This window comes from Phragmites australis, chromosome 5 (assembly GCF_958298935.1).
Source record: "Phragmites australis chromosome 5, lpPhrAust1.1, whole genome shotgun sequence".
Lineage (NCBI taxonomy): Eukaryota > Viridiplantae > Streptophyta > Magnoliopsida > Poales > Poaceae > Phragmites > Phragmites australis.
The window spans coordinates 31,534,150-31,551,096 of NC_084925.1; the positions used below are offsets into that span (position 1 = coordinate 31,534,150).

Genomic DNA, 16,947 nt, shown 5'->3' on the forward strand with positions numbered 1-16,947 from the left:
GTTGGGTGCCGCAGGGAGTTGAGCGCAGAAGAATACAAGAGTCAGTCGCAGGAGAATAGAAGAGGTAGGGGAAAAGAAAAATAACGTTTCGAGGGTACATAATGGTAGTTGTGGGTAATTACAAGGGGTTTGTGTGGGCTAGGAGTGAGGATAGAACGTGGGGAGGACATGACGTAGAGGCGGAACATAGGAAGGTGCAGAACTACTATGTATTTTATTATAATAGAGATTGGGTTTGTTTGAACGAGTTGTGCATAATTTGTCATAATCAATTAATACTAATTATGTATACAATGTTGTCAAGGTCAACTGGAACTCTATTTGTTTGGTTTTTATAATTTCTGGTGTTTTAACGCGTACTACAGCTCAATTTTCATTTTTTGGGTCGCAATGTTTATTCTTGATCGAATGGGCCTGTTTAACAAAAGGATGTTCACGTTGATGTTCTGTAATTGACTATTGTTCACATATAAGTTGTCAAGTGACTGCCTATATAGCACACATTTTATTTTCTCTATTGTCACGAAGATAACTGATTTAGTGAGACAGAAAAATGTAAAATTTATCATTAAAGGTTTCAATTATTTCTGTGTTGGGAACAGAAAGGAGAAACAAGATATGACAAAAAAAGAGAAGGAAATGGATGGCTTTCCATCTTTAATGCCTATTTTTTTTACCACCATTTTTTTACTCTCTTCAGACTATATCTCAAATTTCCATTGTTCGAAACATGTGCGACATGAAGCAAAATATCAAAATGTACTTCACCTTTTGTTCATGGTGTACCAATATTAAATCTAAGTATAAATCTTTATATTTTATTGGCTAAAACTTAATTATCTGGTATGCCATTAAGTCCCACACGTCAATAATTAAGGTGACACTATGCATCAAAGACACACGATGATATATCAGAGATTTAAGAGTTTTACAGATGACATATAAAAAATTACCCCTTAAATCTAATAGTTATTTAGGAAACTGGAATTTTGATGTATGTTCAAGTGAGGGTGTAATGTACATAAATTGACCGGGGCAATTGTTTGCAAGCAAAGAACATTGTAGCAATGTGAGCCTTTAGATTCAAGGGTTGTACAACGGAGATACTTTGGATCACCCTAACATGTACTTTGAGTGAGCCATTATGCTCATATTTTAGACTAAAAACAAATATTTAAATCATCTTAATTTAACATATAAACCCTATTTTCTGCAAGAACCATGGAGCTGGAGCTCTACAAATAGGCCCTATATAATGAGAATATCAGAAAAATTCGAAAAATATCTGAGTTATAACATCCACATCCACATCCACATCCATCATGGAAACAAGGGTCCTTCATCCCTTTGTAGATGAGTACGGACATTAGCCTGACACCATCACTTGCGCAGGACTAGGAAGGTGTTTCAGCAAAGCATAACGAACAGGAAGCGCTGTCGCTTCCGCTACAGTAAGTACTACGACAGGTACTGAAATTGTGAATCCTACATCATTCACATCCACCAGAACAGAGTTGGGAAGAACATCAGATCTACTAGCGCTCTAGTCTAAACATTATACTACATAGACTGCTCCTGACCAAGCAGAGTTGCCAAACACAGCAGAAGCATAGCTTTCAGTCTTAGTGGGCACAGATTTTTTCAATTCACTCCTAGCTCATCTCTCAGCTCGAACTCAACAGGCTTGTTGTCCAGAAATGGGTACTGGTCAGGCTCATCATCAGTAAGAGCGTCTTCATGCAACATTGCTTTATCGCCTGCACGGGAAAGTGCACGTCACATGCAAGTGAACTGATGTATTTCGAGGACAAGAAGATAAAAAGGATAGCAAGAGCAGCATATAAAACACAATAAACAATACATATGTCAGAGAGAGAGAGAGAGAGAGAGAGAGAGAGAGAGAGAGAGAGAGAGAGAGAGAGAGAGGGAGGGAGAGACCGACCTGAGCTAGAGAGACGCCTATTGATGTCTGGGAGAATCTCTGGTTCCAGCTCCAGCCCTTTCACTTCTTCAAAAAACTTGGCAACCTCCTAAATCATAAAGAGACAGATGACATACATTTCTTGTATAATAATACATGAGGGAAAAGAGAAAAAGGCAAGAAATGCTGTTGTGTGGAACATTATGTTTCTAGTAGTATGCTGCTTACCTGCGTTAAAGTTAGACTGAATGGATTACATAATGTATAAATGGAGCTATGTATAACAAGAACAGATAAGATGATTAATGGCATAAATTTAAGCAGTTGCTGACCATTTTGTTGGTATCAACAACCACTAAAATACAATTAAAGTTGGATATAGATTGTTTCCATCTCTTGTAAACTCTTCGACAAAACAGGGGGAGCATAACGGAACTATTGGGACAAGTATTATAATGCTCTTAAAGAAAGAAAAGAAGCCAGAAGTGTTGCGGACATGGTGGAACACACAACTGGTCTCTTGAAATATTCTGTTGCTCTAGAGTGCGGATGATTGACGAAGAGCAGGATATAACTCAAAGTGCATACAGATGATAACAGGAACACACAAGATGACCAAGAAATAACATGAATAAACTGTTATTGAACTTCTACAGACGCTACATGTCATCAACCACTAAGGTACCTGGAAGACAGGGTTTTCTTCCTTAGAGAGGAACATTTAGACAAAATAGGCCAGAAAAAAAAATACCAACTTTGGTTAATACTAGTGGCAGTGTCATACCAAATGACAATCAAGATGTATACGACTTCTTCTGATGTCACGAGATATTATTAGGCGAGAAACAAATAAAGAACCTACAATGGGACAAGATGTCCATTTCTTGTGAAGCAATACATATTCATAGAAAAGCAGTTTCTTTCAGTGCTTGTGGCAAAGGAAAATTTCCAATATCCAGAAACAGGTTGATTATTCAAAAACACTTAAGATTTCAGAATATGCTTCTTAACAAGTAAATGTTGCAATTAAAGAGCCCGATTCGGAATTGCCAGAAGTACGATCTCACAAGTATAGCTTGTCAAAATTATTACAACTGGAGCAACAGAACAAGATCAAGCTTGTCAGTCAATAACACTATATAATCTTCTGTGATAGAAGACGACATGGTATGGATCCAGCTGTCTAATCACCATTATATCAGTTGTCAAGGAGAACTAAGCAACCAAATGGCAAGAACATATACTTCTCCAATTTCCTATTTAAGAATAACAAGTTTTGTTTGCCTGATTGCGAGTTTGCATGGTCATAGTCTTATAGAAATGGAGACATGATTATTTGAAAAATAAACATCCATTTATCGTCTAAATTCCTGGTAAAGTAATTGAACCTGACAACCTGCATGAATTGTGAAATATTGTGCTCTCGGGCCACATACCGTAGCTGGAAACATCACAGGATCAAATACCACATCTGACCAGCCATGCAAGGTTGACATTACTTTCTCCACTTTCTTCTTGACACCTATATAATATGTGCAATCAGCCATATGTAACTATAAAAAAAATACCACACGCATATTGAAAAAAAGAAGAGTAATCATAAGACTTAAATCTTACGTTTGTCTTGCACATCCTTATCCAACTTCTGAGAATCATTTCCTGTGAAGTGAGCGCCCTCCACCCCATCCTTAGCCCATTCATGACACTTTTTGGTCTCTTCATCAGCGAATATTGTCACTGAGTTCTTAATCGCTTCATGGCTGCGTAGAGCAGACCTCTCTTTCCTCTCTTTCAGGACGGACCTGTCCTTTAAAGTGTTAGACACATTCTGAAGAGGCTTCCGCTCTTCCTTTAAAGCAGTGCCTTTAGAAATGTTGGACAAATCCTGAAGAGCCTTCCGCTCTTGAAGCCCAGGCTTTGCTGATGGCTTCAGTGGTTTGGCCCTTGGTGCATCAGCCCTCTTGCCTGAAAATGCAGATCAAACAAGTTGCTTATTTGTTTCAGGAAAATTCCTAGTCAAAACTAGTTTTTAGAAAAAGAAATCTCACCTCGATGTATGTGCAGGTTCTCATCAACAAAAACAGCTGCGGGAGTTGGGAAAGCCATGACCGAACAGAAAGCTTTCTTTTTCTAACTTGAAAGCCTGACTGAAGTTCAATTGTTTGATAAGGGGAAACTAATCAGAATACAGAAACAATAAAAAAACGAGTTCCCTACGCTATCGTGTTGTACAGAAACTGAACAAGATCCGGAAATGAGCTCTGTGGGTGCTAGTTTACGATAGACTTAAAGTATCACTAAATTGCAAACGAACTAAATCAGAACAAAAGTACATAGCCGGGGGCAGAGTTGTATTTCATCTTACAGATATAGATTTTGAAATTTGATATAGCAAAAGTACATAACTGGCAGCAGAGCAATTTACGCAGAGGAGAGGGTGCTTATATAGGATCCTGGTGATGTGACTATACCAGCTTTCTTTGAGCACCTACGTAATAGAGCTAACCATTGCTAGCACCAAGCTTGGACCAGTCACTAAATTAGTGCAAGCCCTAGCCCAAGAACATCAAAACGCACATATAGTCTTTCAAATCGACCAAATCTAACTGAGATTTTACATAAGCATCCGTTCCGGTAACAGATTAATAACGAAAGATTTTTTGCTTTGCACACCTAACTTCAGATTAGAACACACACGAGGATGCACCTATTGTCCTTATGTATCACAATCGGCACAGAGATCTTAGGGGCGCCCAAGAAACGAGCCGTATGGAACGAATACATCGAGTAACAGCGAAACGAGAACAGATCCCCGAACAGTGCGCCCCCGACGCGGGCGTTTACACGAATGGGACCCAATATCCCGGTAACCTTAGGGTTTGGATTTGTGCAAGCCAAGAACGCAAGGGCATCCTCGGACGAGAGAGAGAGAGAGAGAGCGCTAGGGTTTACCAGCACAGGAGAAATCAATCAGCCCGGACGATCTCCGCCCCGGTGTCCCGAAGCGAGGAGGACGCGGACGAGGAGAGGAGAAAAGAGCTCGCGGCGGCGGCGTGCTCCGGTGGAGTCGTCGGCGGACGGCGGCTGCGCGAGAGGAGGAAGGCGGCTTCTCGTGGTCTCTCTCTTGCCAAGTATCGGTGCAGGTGAGCGCTGTATTCCTGGGACTTGGAGGAATTGGGGAAGGAGAGAGCCTTTTTTGGGTGTGCCAGGACTAGGAGGGATGGGAAAGGGGAGCCGGGGCGGGGAGCGCAACGGTCGGATTTCGGGTCGGCGGCGTGGGACGGCGCGGTGAAGGAAAGAAAATTCCGTTCGGGGCCTTCAGTTTCTGCTTATCGCTCAGGCCCACCAAGTTGCGCCTCTATTCACACAATCCGGCGCGGGAGCCCATCGGTAGATTAGGTGCGATTGGTTGCGTGTGCGGGGTTTTGTACAGTAGATGAGGGAAATAGATTTAGCGTAGTCATATTTATTTAGAGAGTAAATTATATAAAATTATAAGTATTATACTATTCATAATATAAAACTATAAATATTATATTTAGTAACATAAAACTATAAATATTGTGCACTAATTTTATATAAGATCTGATTTTATTTGAATTTATCTAAAAAATGGTCTTATATTTCTTTAAAAATCCTAAAAAAATTTATACGTGTTATATTATTCATGTGTAATCCATTTTAATTGAATTAAAAAAACTATGTAGAATTTAAACTAAAATTATTCAAAAATGATACTTTTATAACTCCTAATAATTATTAGTGTCTCAAATAAAATTCTAAAAATATGAAAAAAATCGCTAATATTCTTCTTATATGATGGATTAATTTTTAAATTTATTTATAGCCCTAAGTTATATAGTAAAAAAATAAGTTCCTTTGTAATGCTGCATTTATATACTCCATTATAATGAGTTCTTTTTAATGCTCAATTTATATACTTATAAAGTAACTTACTTTTTCACCATATAACCTAGGTTAGAAATAAGTTTAGAAATTGGTCCATCATATATGAAAAATATTAGTGAATTTTTATATTTTTGAAATTTTATTTGAGACAATAACAACTGTTATGAGTTATAAAAGTAGCCATTTTAGAGAATTTTAGTTTAAATTTTATATAGGCTTTTTCGGTGAATTCAATTAAAATGAGTTGCACATAGATTATAGAACACGTAAAAAAGTTTCAGAATTTTTGAAAAATATAAATCATTTTTAGGTGAATCTAATTAAAATAGGATTTTGTATAAAATTAGTGTACACTACTGGTAGTTTTATATTACTAGGTATAATAGTTGTAGTTTTGTGTAATTTACTTTTAATTTAAAAAAAGTATTTGATTGATTTTTATTTTTATATGCAGGTTGAACAAAGTTTCTGTTTATTTGGCCAAATTTGAGAGTTGGAAGTGCTGGATTTATGGGTTCGTTACATTGCGCGGTAGTTGCATCTGTCAGGTTAGTCCTAAGAGTAAAAATGGATTTTTCTATTACTTTTAAACTAGGATAATAATATATATTTATATTTATTAAATCAGATCAGATCAAAATAGTAGATAGATATACAAACAAACAAATTAGGTTGACATTGAATATACGCTTCCACGGGCATCAGTGAAACCAATCACGCCCGAACGAGAGAAACCACGACCAACCCCGGAGAGTCCAGTCCGTTTTGCCCGTCGCTGGGCCCACTTTTCAGGATGGGAAGCATAGCCCAAGAGCTGGGATTGTGCCAGCTCAAGACTGCACAGAAACCCTAATCAGGAACCCTCGTGGCTGTGCGCATATATATGGACTTGACTAGCCGCCTCGAAGCGCCGCCTCGCCTCGCTTGCGCTGCCAGCCTCCGTTTTCTGCAGCTCACTTGTTTTCTCATCTGTTTCCATCTCGCTTCTGTGCCTCAAATCATATTGCTGGCGTTCGCTATGGTTTTGTGTTGATTTTCTTTGGAGCTTGCCAATCGTTCTGTTTTATGATATGCTTATTTGCTTGGTCTGGTTTCTTGTTTATTCGAATATTTTGGTGAGGACTTTTAAACTCGCAAGATCAGCTTCTTGTTTGGATCTCGAAACTACAAATCCGATCCAGGCAATCGGCAGCCATCCTGCCATCTTGCGAAATTGAACCCAAGCCAGCTTAAACTCACCTGGATCTGACACCCTCGGTGATTTTCTGGGCCCTTTCGGCTGGCACATGCCTCCTCTTCTCCTGCTTACAGATTGCTCATCCTTTTTACCTTTCTTGGCTACTGAAACGAGCTGTTATGTTGTTATTTAGCTTGGTGGAAGCAAAGCAAACGCACTCTGTCCCAAAACCTCGCCGTGTTTTGTGGCAATTTCTTCGTTTGCGAGAGGGATGATTCTGAATATCTCGTCCGCGAATGAGGCTTCCTGTGACCTCGTGGAGGTGTTTGGGGAACATTCGAACGTAACACCGTCACTGCGTTGTTCTAGTTGGTTCTTGTGTTCCAACTTGTTTTTCTGCCAGGAGCAGGGATTGCTGATTGTTTGGCAAAACTCAGGAGAAAGTTCTCGTCTGCGCATAAGAATGGACCAAAGAATCAATCAAACCAAATCCAACTGATTATACTTGAAACCGGGGCTCAGTGATGAAGAGCTTTGCTGAGAACTCTGTATGACTACTGTAACCAAGGAAAATCACAACTGGATCTGATTATACTTGAAACAGGGGCTCTGTATGACTACTGTAACCAAGGAAAATCAGAACTGGATCTGAACTCTTTGTAACCAAACGTTAGTCAACATTGATTCAGGACTTAATGTGAACATTAGTTCTATTTGGTCGGTCAATTTGCTCCAGCACTTAATACTGCACAACTAGTAGATGATCACTAGTTCTCTCGCCAATTGGTATCCTTAACTGGACTGGTCGATGTGCTTTCATCAAATTTGGGTGTGTCTGAATCCCTGTCGAACAGTTAGTTTGGTTCTCCGCTAGAATCACCCCTCTCTCTCGCTTTTAATTCACCATAGAACGTGTTTTTTGGAAGAAACTAAATCTAAAACGTTTCTAAAATAATCTGTAACTGTGCCGAACAGGACTGATCTTAATGCAAAGTGAATTGAATACTAGTACAAATTCGTCCAAACATACGACCCGAAACGAACTGTATAGAATAGTGAGATGTGTTTCCCGTTACCCAAGTTAGGGAAAACGAGTTACTAAAAAAATGGCAACTCCCTCGCAAGGCAACAACACCACCAATCGCTCGGCGCCACCCAATGGCCCGCCACCACCACCCTTATTCCCCTCTGTCCTTCCCGGCTTAGCAACCTCGCCGCCATCCTCTAACGCGCCGCCGTGGCCGCCTACCCTCGGTGGTGGTGGCACCCGGCCGTCTTCGCCAACCAGCGCGGGGCAAACAAGAACGCGGAAGCAGCCGCAATATAATGGCGTGCGACCGGGCGGAGCTGCGGCGGGTGTTCGACCTGTTCGACCGTGACGGCGACGGCCGCATCACGCGGGAGGAGCTGGCGGAGTCGCTGGAGCGGCTGGGGATGCCGGCGCCGGGGGACGAGGTGGCGGCCACCATCGCGCGCATTGACGCCGACGGCGACGGGTGCGTGGACATGAACGAGTTCGGGGACCTGTACGACGCCGTCATGCTCCGCGGCGCCGGCGACGGTGACGCGGGCGGCGAGGACGACGAGGCAGACATGCGCGAGGCGTTCAACGTGTTCGACCGGAACGGCGACGGGTTCATCACCGTGGACGAGCTGCGCGCCGTGCTGGCGTCGCTGGGGATCAAGCAGGGCCGGGAGCCGGACGACTGCCACCGAATGATCGGGCAGATGGACCGCGACGGCGACGGCCGCGTCGACTTCGGCGAGTTCAAGCAGATGATGCGCGGCGGCGGGTCCGCCGCGCTCGGTGGAGCCTAGGACGGCGAGCCGTGGCCAGCTCTGCATCCAGCGTTCGTATCTACGCGCGCACTTGTGTGTCAATACAAGGATTCGTCCAAGCTGGGCTGTTTGAGAAGCATATTTGTTCTTGTGAAGATAATTTTTCCCACACTCTCCAAAACCAACATAAATTCTTGCACAATGAGCAAAATTGAGTCTAAAAAGATCAAGTGAAAAGCAATCCTTTTCAATTTTTTCCCTTAGTGAACATGTGATTTGTTATCCAAATAACCATTGAATACATAGACGTAGGTATGGATGGGCATGGATCCATCCACCGATCCACTCTAACTTAACTTAATCAACTAATTAGAAAATATGAGTTGGAAATTTTTCCTAATTAGTTAATTAAATTAGAGTAGAGTAGATCACGGATACCATAAATCGACTCATGTCCATCCCTAGATGTAGACAATGCTACTTTGGGCCTATGACAATGCTCATGCTTGTTGACTCGCTTTGGGCCTGACAGGGCCGCATGGGAGCGTCAGATGTGAAAAAATTATTTAATTAACTAATTAAAATGAACTAGAATAAATTAAAGGATACTATAGATCGATTCATGTCCATTCCTTAGACGTAAACAATATTACTTTGGGCCTACAGCAACGCTCATGCTCGTTGACTCGCTTTGGGCCTGGCAGGGCACCACGGGAGCCTTAGACGGCCCATTAATCACACAAACAACGGTTCGCCTCTGTGAGACCCCGGCCGACAACGCGACAAGTTCTTCCACCACGCTCGCTCGCTCGCCGTCTTTCATCTTCAGTCCCCGCCGGCCAGAAACCTAGAAACCTCCTTCCCGGGGGGGGGGGGGGGGGGAGAAGCTGGACGAGAGCAAGGTTCGAGCAGCGGCTGGAGCTGTGGGCGCTCCGCATCCCCCGCGAGCACGCCGCCGCCGTCACCCATCTTCTGCGCAACGGGTAACGCTTCTCCCTCGGTCTAGGATCCCAATCTATGCAAGAAATGGATAGAACAACAGAACAATTAGTTAAGTCCGAGTGGAACAGCAATTGCGTTTAACAACTAGTAAAGAGCTGATTTTTTTCTCATCCGTGATTTTAGTTATCTATTGGACAAGCCACGGGTTAAGCCTGTAGTTGAGGACCCCGAGAGCGACAAGAACCGCCTCGTCGTGCTGTCCGAGAGGATTCAGAAGCCCTGTATGTTCCTCCGCTATCTTGGGAATTGAGGCTTCCAACCGACTGTTGAGGTGGAGCCTGTCAGTTGTATGTTTGGAGGTTTAAGCTATTTAGTGTGTGTACCTTGTCGGTTCTCTGCAAGAACTGTAAATTGGCGTCAAACATTGCACTTTGTCGAGTTACCCTTTATGTCGGAGTACCATGGCATGACATTGCTTGATTAGTATATTTAAGACCTTTTGAAATGGTTCCATTGCTCAGAAAATCTTGAGTTACATAATCTACTCTGCTTATTAGCTATTTAGCTTATTCATGCTCAAAGAATAATATCTTCCTTATGTCAATGTTGCTCTTTACTCTTGCTCCTATCGAAGGAATGCTTATGGTTACTGTATTTGGTATATAGATTTGTTTGACATGCCAGAGCAGGTGAACAGTTCTTTGAAGCAACTGTGCAATGTCGATGTTGTACCTTATACGCTGACCCTTGGTTACTCACACTGGAGTGCAGGTAATTTATCATCTTTTCATTATGGTCTGGTTTCTGTTCTGATTTAGTAGTGTATTACTTCATGGTAGCATATCACTTTCCTTATACCGTTCTTTGATAAAGTGTGCATAAAGTAAACAAGGTCTTTCTGACTGAAATGAAGCACTGCATTTCGGACATTCTTGCCTGCTCATTGTCACTGATGACATTAGCAAGAATTTACGTTGAAAAAACCATTTTTCAACTTTTTTTATGTTCTTAAAATCATGGGTTTGATCAATGTTCTTTGTTTCCTACAGATCATATTCTAAGGCAAATCCTGTCTGCTGGAGTGGAGGTGCTCTCTTCCTTTGAAACAGTTGTTAAGTATACTAAACTTTATGATGCTTTTTCTCCATTTTTGGCATGATGTAGTTATCAATATTTGTTTCTATGTTATATGCAGGTCATGTTGCTCATCTGAACATATCTGATGACTTGCTAGTGTACAAAGATGTCATACCAAAGGTTATCTATGATGTAAGCACACTTTCATGTCATCTTGTGCAGGACCATAGAATTTTTGCATGAAATTGGTCCAAAATGAAGTTCATACCCAAGCTTGCAAGCACTATAGATTACCTCTGTATTACCCTAGGGATCACCACAAGCCTAAAGTGCTACCAAAACCAACCTATAGGGCCGCCCAACCTAAAAAAAAATTCGGCAGCACCTCCCTTGTAACTAGAGGTATATCTGACCGAACACCACACAAAGAGATATATATATCATCATACTAGCAGTAAAGAGCATTCTATCAACAGAAACATGCCTCGATCATACAGCCACCACGGGCCAAAACAAACATAACAAGACTAAGAGTCGCCAATTAACAATAAGTTTAAACAAAAGATGAAGGTAAATGTACAAACGGCATGTTGCTATCCATCCTGCATGCCCGACATCATCTCAAAGGCGTACCTGGAAAGATAGCAAGAGTGAGATTCAGAAATCTCAGCAAGTGGATTGTTTTAACAAGTTCTTTAGCTACAGTTGATTAAGCAATCAACTTTAATAGACAAAATTAGAAACTGAACAGGTTATCAACATCTGGAAACATGATTAAGCCTGACAAAACAACACCACCACCAAAATATTGTCTACTAGATATTTTTTACAATATCATTATCATCCAAAGCAGTATTAAAGATTTCCGTGCAATATAAGAACGACATCAAAGCAATTAAAGTAAATACATTCATATGTATGCATAAGTTATGTTCTTCCTCACCTTTACCCCTCCACGAGCAACATACGACGCTGTACCGATACGGTCGCGGCCATAAGACAGCGACAAAACTTCAAATGCAAGATGTTATGCTTATGATATGCTTCATACATAACCAACAACATAACTTTCAAGATATGCATAATATTTCTAGCATCACATACTATAATGAATGAACAACTACAAAGTGACTCGCTTCCTGCACTTTATAACAAGAATCAAGTAAACTTTGGAAAAAGTAAATATTAAAACAACAAGCTTATGCATATACATCATGCTTCGCATATGAGGAATATAAACAATTGCAAGAGAGAAGATCTAACCCACTTTCTTCACCTTTTAATCTAGGGAAAATCTTTTGATCTTCAAAAGGCGGAAAGTAACTAACACATTCACATTTCATTTAATAAACTGTTAGTAAGTGCAGCAATTAAAAGATTGAGATAATTAAATAAGAAGTTAAAGCGTAGCCATCCGCTACATTCACTTGCCTTCACCGACGACGAAGGCGGGAACTAGCGGCGTCTCGAATCGGCACCACCTAAACAAGTGCATGAATTAGCACCAAAACGTTGCAACAACCAAAAGCAAAAGGAGACATGCTCCTATCCCCGAAAATCCCGCAAACACAGCAATCAAGATCTACGGAAAGACTGCTACGATTTAGCTTACATGACGCCAAGCGAGACTTCCTCTAACGAGGTTGAAGACCGAAGAACAAAAACACCACACGAACTAACTTTCGACGGACAACGACATCGTTTTATTAATTACTCCTAAACCACTCATCCGAAACGAACAAGATTAGCGCCATCAGAAGGATAGCTACTAGATCTACAACTTTCATTTTTAGCTTATGGTTGCATTCGACACTGAATAAATCTCAAATTCCAATTTAAGTCACTGCTCACAATATATCGACCAAACACTAACCCGACGATGGAAAACGATCAATCCCCACTAACCACAAGCATCTAAGGACTACGAAGAGGTCACCTTTGGGAACGGAATCACAAATAGGTGAAGAAAAACGGCGAACTCGCAGAAGACCTTCTCCTTCCTCCTCTTTTCTCTTCCTCCTCATTTCTTCTTTCCTCTTCCTTCCTTCTTATTTCTCTTTCCTTCTTGGCCAGCCGGCCCTCCATTCTACCACGCCCCCCTCCCACCCCTCTGTCCCCCCCCCCCCTCAGCACCCACAGGCCAGCGACCAGTGGACGGGCCCGAGTGGAAGGAGGCCGGCGATGTAGCATGAGGTTGGGGCAACGGCAGTGGCTGAGCACGTTAGCGACAACAATGGTGACAAGAGGTGGCGGCTAGGGTAGAGAGGAGCTGGCGGATGGGGAGATCGGGCAAAGTGGAGGTGGGATCGGGTGGGAGCCGATCCCACCAAGCCTTATCCATTTTTTTAACCAACGGTCTGGATCAATTGGGCTCGCCACAGACTCACCGAGTTCCCAAACGACACGTTGGATAGCAAAACGGAATCATCTCGACGAGATCTTCGCATCCGTGGTCTCCGATTGTCCATCCGAGCAACGGTTCAAAAGGTCAAGAATTTGCACCTCGTGGGTCCCGCAGTCAACTTTTTAATTTTTCAAGTTTCCGGGTATTACAACCTCACACATATTTGAAAATGTAGTCAATTCAACCTCTTCACTGCTGCTTTGGCAGGACCTTGCAATTCACATTAAAATAGGATTAAATGAAATTGATACTGTAAGCTGTTAGCACTGAATACTTTAGACAATCTCATAAACATATATGAAATTTTGGCCATCAATCTTCACTTTTTTATTTGTTAAAGGATCAGAATATTTCAGCACATTCTAAAACATTATGCTTGCCTCCATAATTTACCAAATATTTACTGTCATGTTTATATGCAGAAAAATTATCCAAGGATTCAGACGGTGGTGAATAAAGTTGGGACAATTACAAATGAATTTAGAGTTCCGAAGTTTGAGATTTTAGCAGGGAAAAATGATATGGTCAGTTGGTCACTGAAGTTAAACAATATGGTGCTACATTTAGACTTGATTATGGTTCCGTCTACTGGAATTCAAGACTTGAGCATGAGCACATTAGATTGGTTTCCCTTTTTAAGAAAGGAGATGTTATATGTGACATGTTTGCTGGTATTGGCCCATTTTCAATCCCGGCTGCTTAGAAAGGATGTGTTTTATATTCCAATGACTTAAATCCAGAGAGCATTCATTATCTAAGAACAATGCAAAGATAAACAAGGTGGAGGATTATATATTCACCTACAATATGGATGCTAGAGCGTTCATGCAAAAATTGATGAGTGTGCCTGGTTCAGGAAGTAGTTCAGACTATCAAGTTGCTGCTGATAATTCCTATCCTGGAGAAAGGATCCTGCTAATGAAAAATCATCTTCAAATGGAAAACACAATGGTACCTTTTTTTGCCTGAAATTTGTATCCTCTGTTGTGTACTGTTATTTGTCCTCTCTACACACTAACTCTACCGTTTCAACTCTCTCTAGATGTTCAAGAGAACTGTCAAAACAGTACAAACGACTCCTCTCTGGCAAGCACTACTGCCAAAAAACAACAACAAACTGCAAAAGAAGGTAAGTATACTGTGTATATTCTGCAATGTCTTTAGTAAGTAGTAACCTTGCATGAGGTCTATTATATGTTTCAACTTCAAAGTTTACATATATTAAAGAAGTTTATTTTCACAGAAACTGCTGTATGAGTGTGCCTGTTTTCTAGTTCAACTGATAACAAGCTGGATAAGGATGATAATTTTGGCCATTATATTTCTCCTTGACATCTATAGGTGAACCTGATTGCCAAGATGAAGATGTTAGCCAAACAAAAAAGAGGAACAATAAGAGAGTAAGAGGTTCAGGACCACCACCTGCCAAGCCATGGGAACACGCTGATCATGTACTGATGAATCTACCTGCTTCTGCTCTGCAGTTCCTCGGCGATGTTTTATCTTCTCCATTAATCTGTTCTTTCGTATTCTGAATTTCTTATTACAGTACATCATGGCCGTTGGCCAATTTTAGCATGCTATATCAACTCTCTTTGTTGGCAACATCCATTGATGGCATTTTTAGACAGCAGGCTTGGCCCTTTTTTCAATTTATGCTCACAAACTTCAATTGAATGGCCTTTCTTCTCCATATGTCATATATACATCTCCCCTGATTGTGAATCCAAAACTAACAGCTGATCCTGTGTAAATTTGCATTAGGTGACTGGTCTACAATGACTTAGATAACTTGAAAACAACTCCCTTTTTTTAGATTTGCATACCGCATTCCTGATTTGCATGGACATCTATCATGCATTTTGCCCATTGGCAACTAGAAGCTCGGTTAGAGCCCTGATAGGACGATTTTCTGTTCTACATAAAAATACCTTTGAATGCCTACAGGTAGCAAATATGTAGTTACCCTTCAGAAAATAATTTTGTGCATTCAATCTTCATATTATTGGGCAGTTACAGTTGCTCTGAGTTTTTAGTTTTTTTATTAATTATTATGTATGGACCTTTTTGCAGATTGTTTTGACGGTCTCTTCCAAAAGAAATACTGGACAGGGTCACTACCTTGGATCCACTGTTATTGTTTCATCCGTTCAAGTGAATCTGAAGAATCAATATTATCTGTAAGTTCACTCCTCTTTGATTATTACTCAAAAGTGATAAATTGTCTACTTCATTGCATCTAATTTGTGACAGTAATGATTGTCATTATGTGCCATCTGTATGTAACTATGTACTATGTGCTGTGAGACATTTCTATTTTTTTACTTCAGCTCTTTTCCCATATGCAGGAAGCACAGAATAAATTGGATGCTAAGATATCAGAACCGATATTCCATAGGGTTCGTGATGTTGCACCAAACAAGGTAAACTATACAATGTCCTTAGGACTGGAATATTCAGGCACTTGTCTCCAATATTTAAAACACTTTTTTTTTTACTTTAAGATATGACCTCCCTTTTCCCCTGAAATTTGAGGTTTTGACTAAATATAATGCTCAACACCAATACTAGAAAATGCCTTAGTGAATGGTATTCACAAACATTGATACTTATTTCCATGGCGAAGACAATAAAATAGAATTGAAAAATGAGATTTCTTTGGGACTTGAATCATCGATAATGTATTTAAAAAGTTTCTCTGTGCTGATGATCTCCATTGTGCCACTGACAACAGTAACTTTTCTGCAATTACTAATACAGAATAAACTGTGTACCTAAAAGGCTGATGCAAGCCAACCTTGCTGGTTTCCAGCGAAGTCTTGGTAAGTAGACAATTAGTGGGGATCCGGGGATTCTTTATTTTTGTTGGCGAGCCTATTGCAAGTTGAGCGCTTTCAAGTTTCAAGAGAATGGCATGGACAACATTTATTTATTTTTGTTTGACGTTGGTGCAGGCTATGTTTTGTCTAAGTTTCAAGCTAACTATGGAGTGTCTTAAGGAGGACCCAGAGAATCACATTCAATCAGTCTCCTAGTTGACCCTGCCATATTGTACTGCCGAAGTTATACATGTCCTTCCTGCAGTTTTGGAGCTTCACTAAAGAAACTGCAACTGTGCGAAATTACTGCAACTGTGCGAAATTCTGGGGTTCTTTGGTGGAGATTGATGTCGCCATTTCATGGTAAAGAGGGATTAACAGGATATTTCTGACACTATATTTGTCTGATCAGTTGTTATATAACCATGGAAGATGCCTTTGGTGGCTGAAATCGAGACGTTGGTAGCTCCATCTGATTCAGAAGTGTGCTGCTATTGGTTTACATGGAGTGCTTGATTAGACCATCTTCAGCAGATATTTTAAAATTTTATCTTTTATAATATTATTACAACATCTTCTAACATTATTATAATATCTTTTATTTTTTTCATCTTCAACAGCTATTCTATTTTTTACTTTTCATCATATCCTCGGATTTACAAACATACTCTGTGAATAGTGATAGAAACTACTTTTTTGCCTACAAAAATACCACCGCTCACTCCTCACCGGATTTCATTCATATCACTGTAGAGGCTGAAACCGATCATGCTGGAGCTAGATGCGAACGGAGAAGGAAGCAAACGCACGATACAGTGATGCAGCCACCCTTTTGCCTATCCTTCTGGAGACGCCCTTATATGGTTTTGCAAGTATTTGTATCTTCACTACTTCTCGAGTCCAAAGTTTACCCGGATTC

At 40.8% G+C, this 16,947-nt stretch overlaps 2 protein-coding genes and 1 pseudogene across 3 annotated transcripts; 2 read left to right on the top strand and 1 right to left on the bottom strand.

Moving 5' to 3' along the window:
• Nucleotides 1-1,234: 1,234 nt before the first annotated feature.
• On the bottom strand, nucleotides 1,235-5,263 carry LOC133919246 (uncharacterized). Of its 2 annotated transcripts, none has more exons than XM_062363586.1 (6): nucleotides 4,874-5,263; nucleotides 3,970-4,064; nucleotides 3,539-3,886; nucleotides 3,358-3,443; nucleotides 1,943-2,030; nucleotides 1,235-1,757 (listed from the first exon to the last, which is right to left on the bottom strand). In XM_062363586.1, the coding sequence occupies exons 2-6, from the start codon at nucleotides 4,025-4,027 to the stop codon at nucleotides 1,642-1,644; spliced, it is 696 nt and encodes a 231-aa protein (XP_062219570.1). In that variant the 5' UTR covers nucleotides 4,028-4,064; nucleotides 4,874-5,263; the 3' UTR covers nucleotides 1,235-1,641. The 2 variants fall into 2 exon arrangements, with proteins under 2 accessions (XP_062219570.1, XP_062219569.1); XM_062363585.1 differs by having other exon boundaries at nucleotides 3,970-4,068; nucleotides 4,874-5,261.
• A 3,070-nt stretch (nucleotides 5,264-8,333) lies between these two features.
• LOC133917586 (probable calcium-binding protein CML17) lies at nucleotides 8,334-8,850 on the top strand. Its single transcript, XM_062361468.1, has one exon. The coding sequence runs from the start codon at nucleotides 8,334-8,336 to the stop codon at nucleotides 8,823-8,825; it is 492 nt and encodes a 163-aa protein (XP_062217452.1). The 3' UTR covers nucleotides 8,826-8,850.
• Nucleotides 8,851-9,324: 474 nt separating this feature from the next.
• LOC133917983 (tRNA (guanine(37)-N1)-methyltransferase-like) lies at nucleotides 9,325-16,568 on the top strand (annotated as a pseudogene).
• Nucleotides 16,569-16,947: the final 379 nt, after the last annotated feature.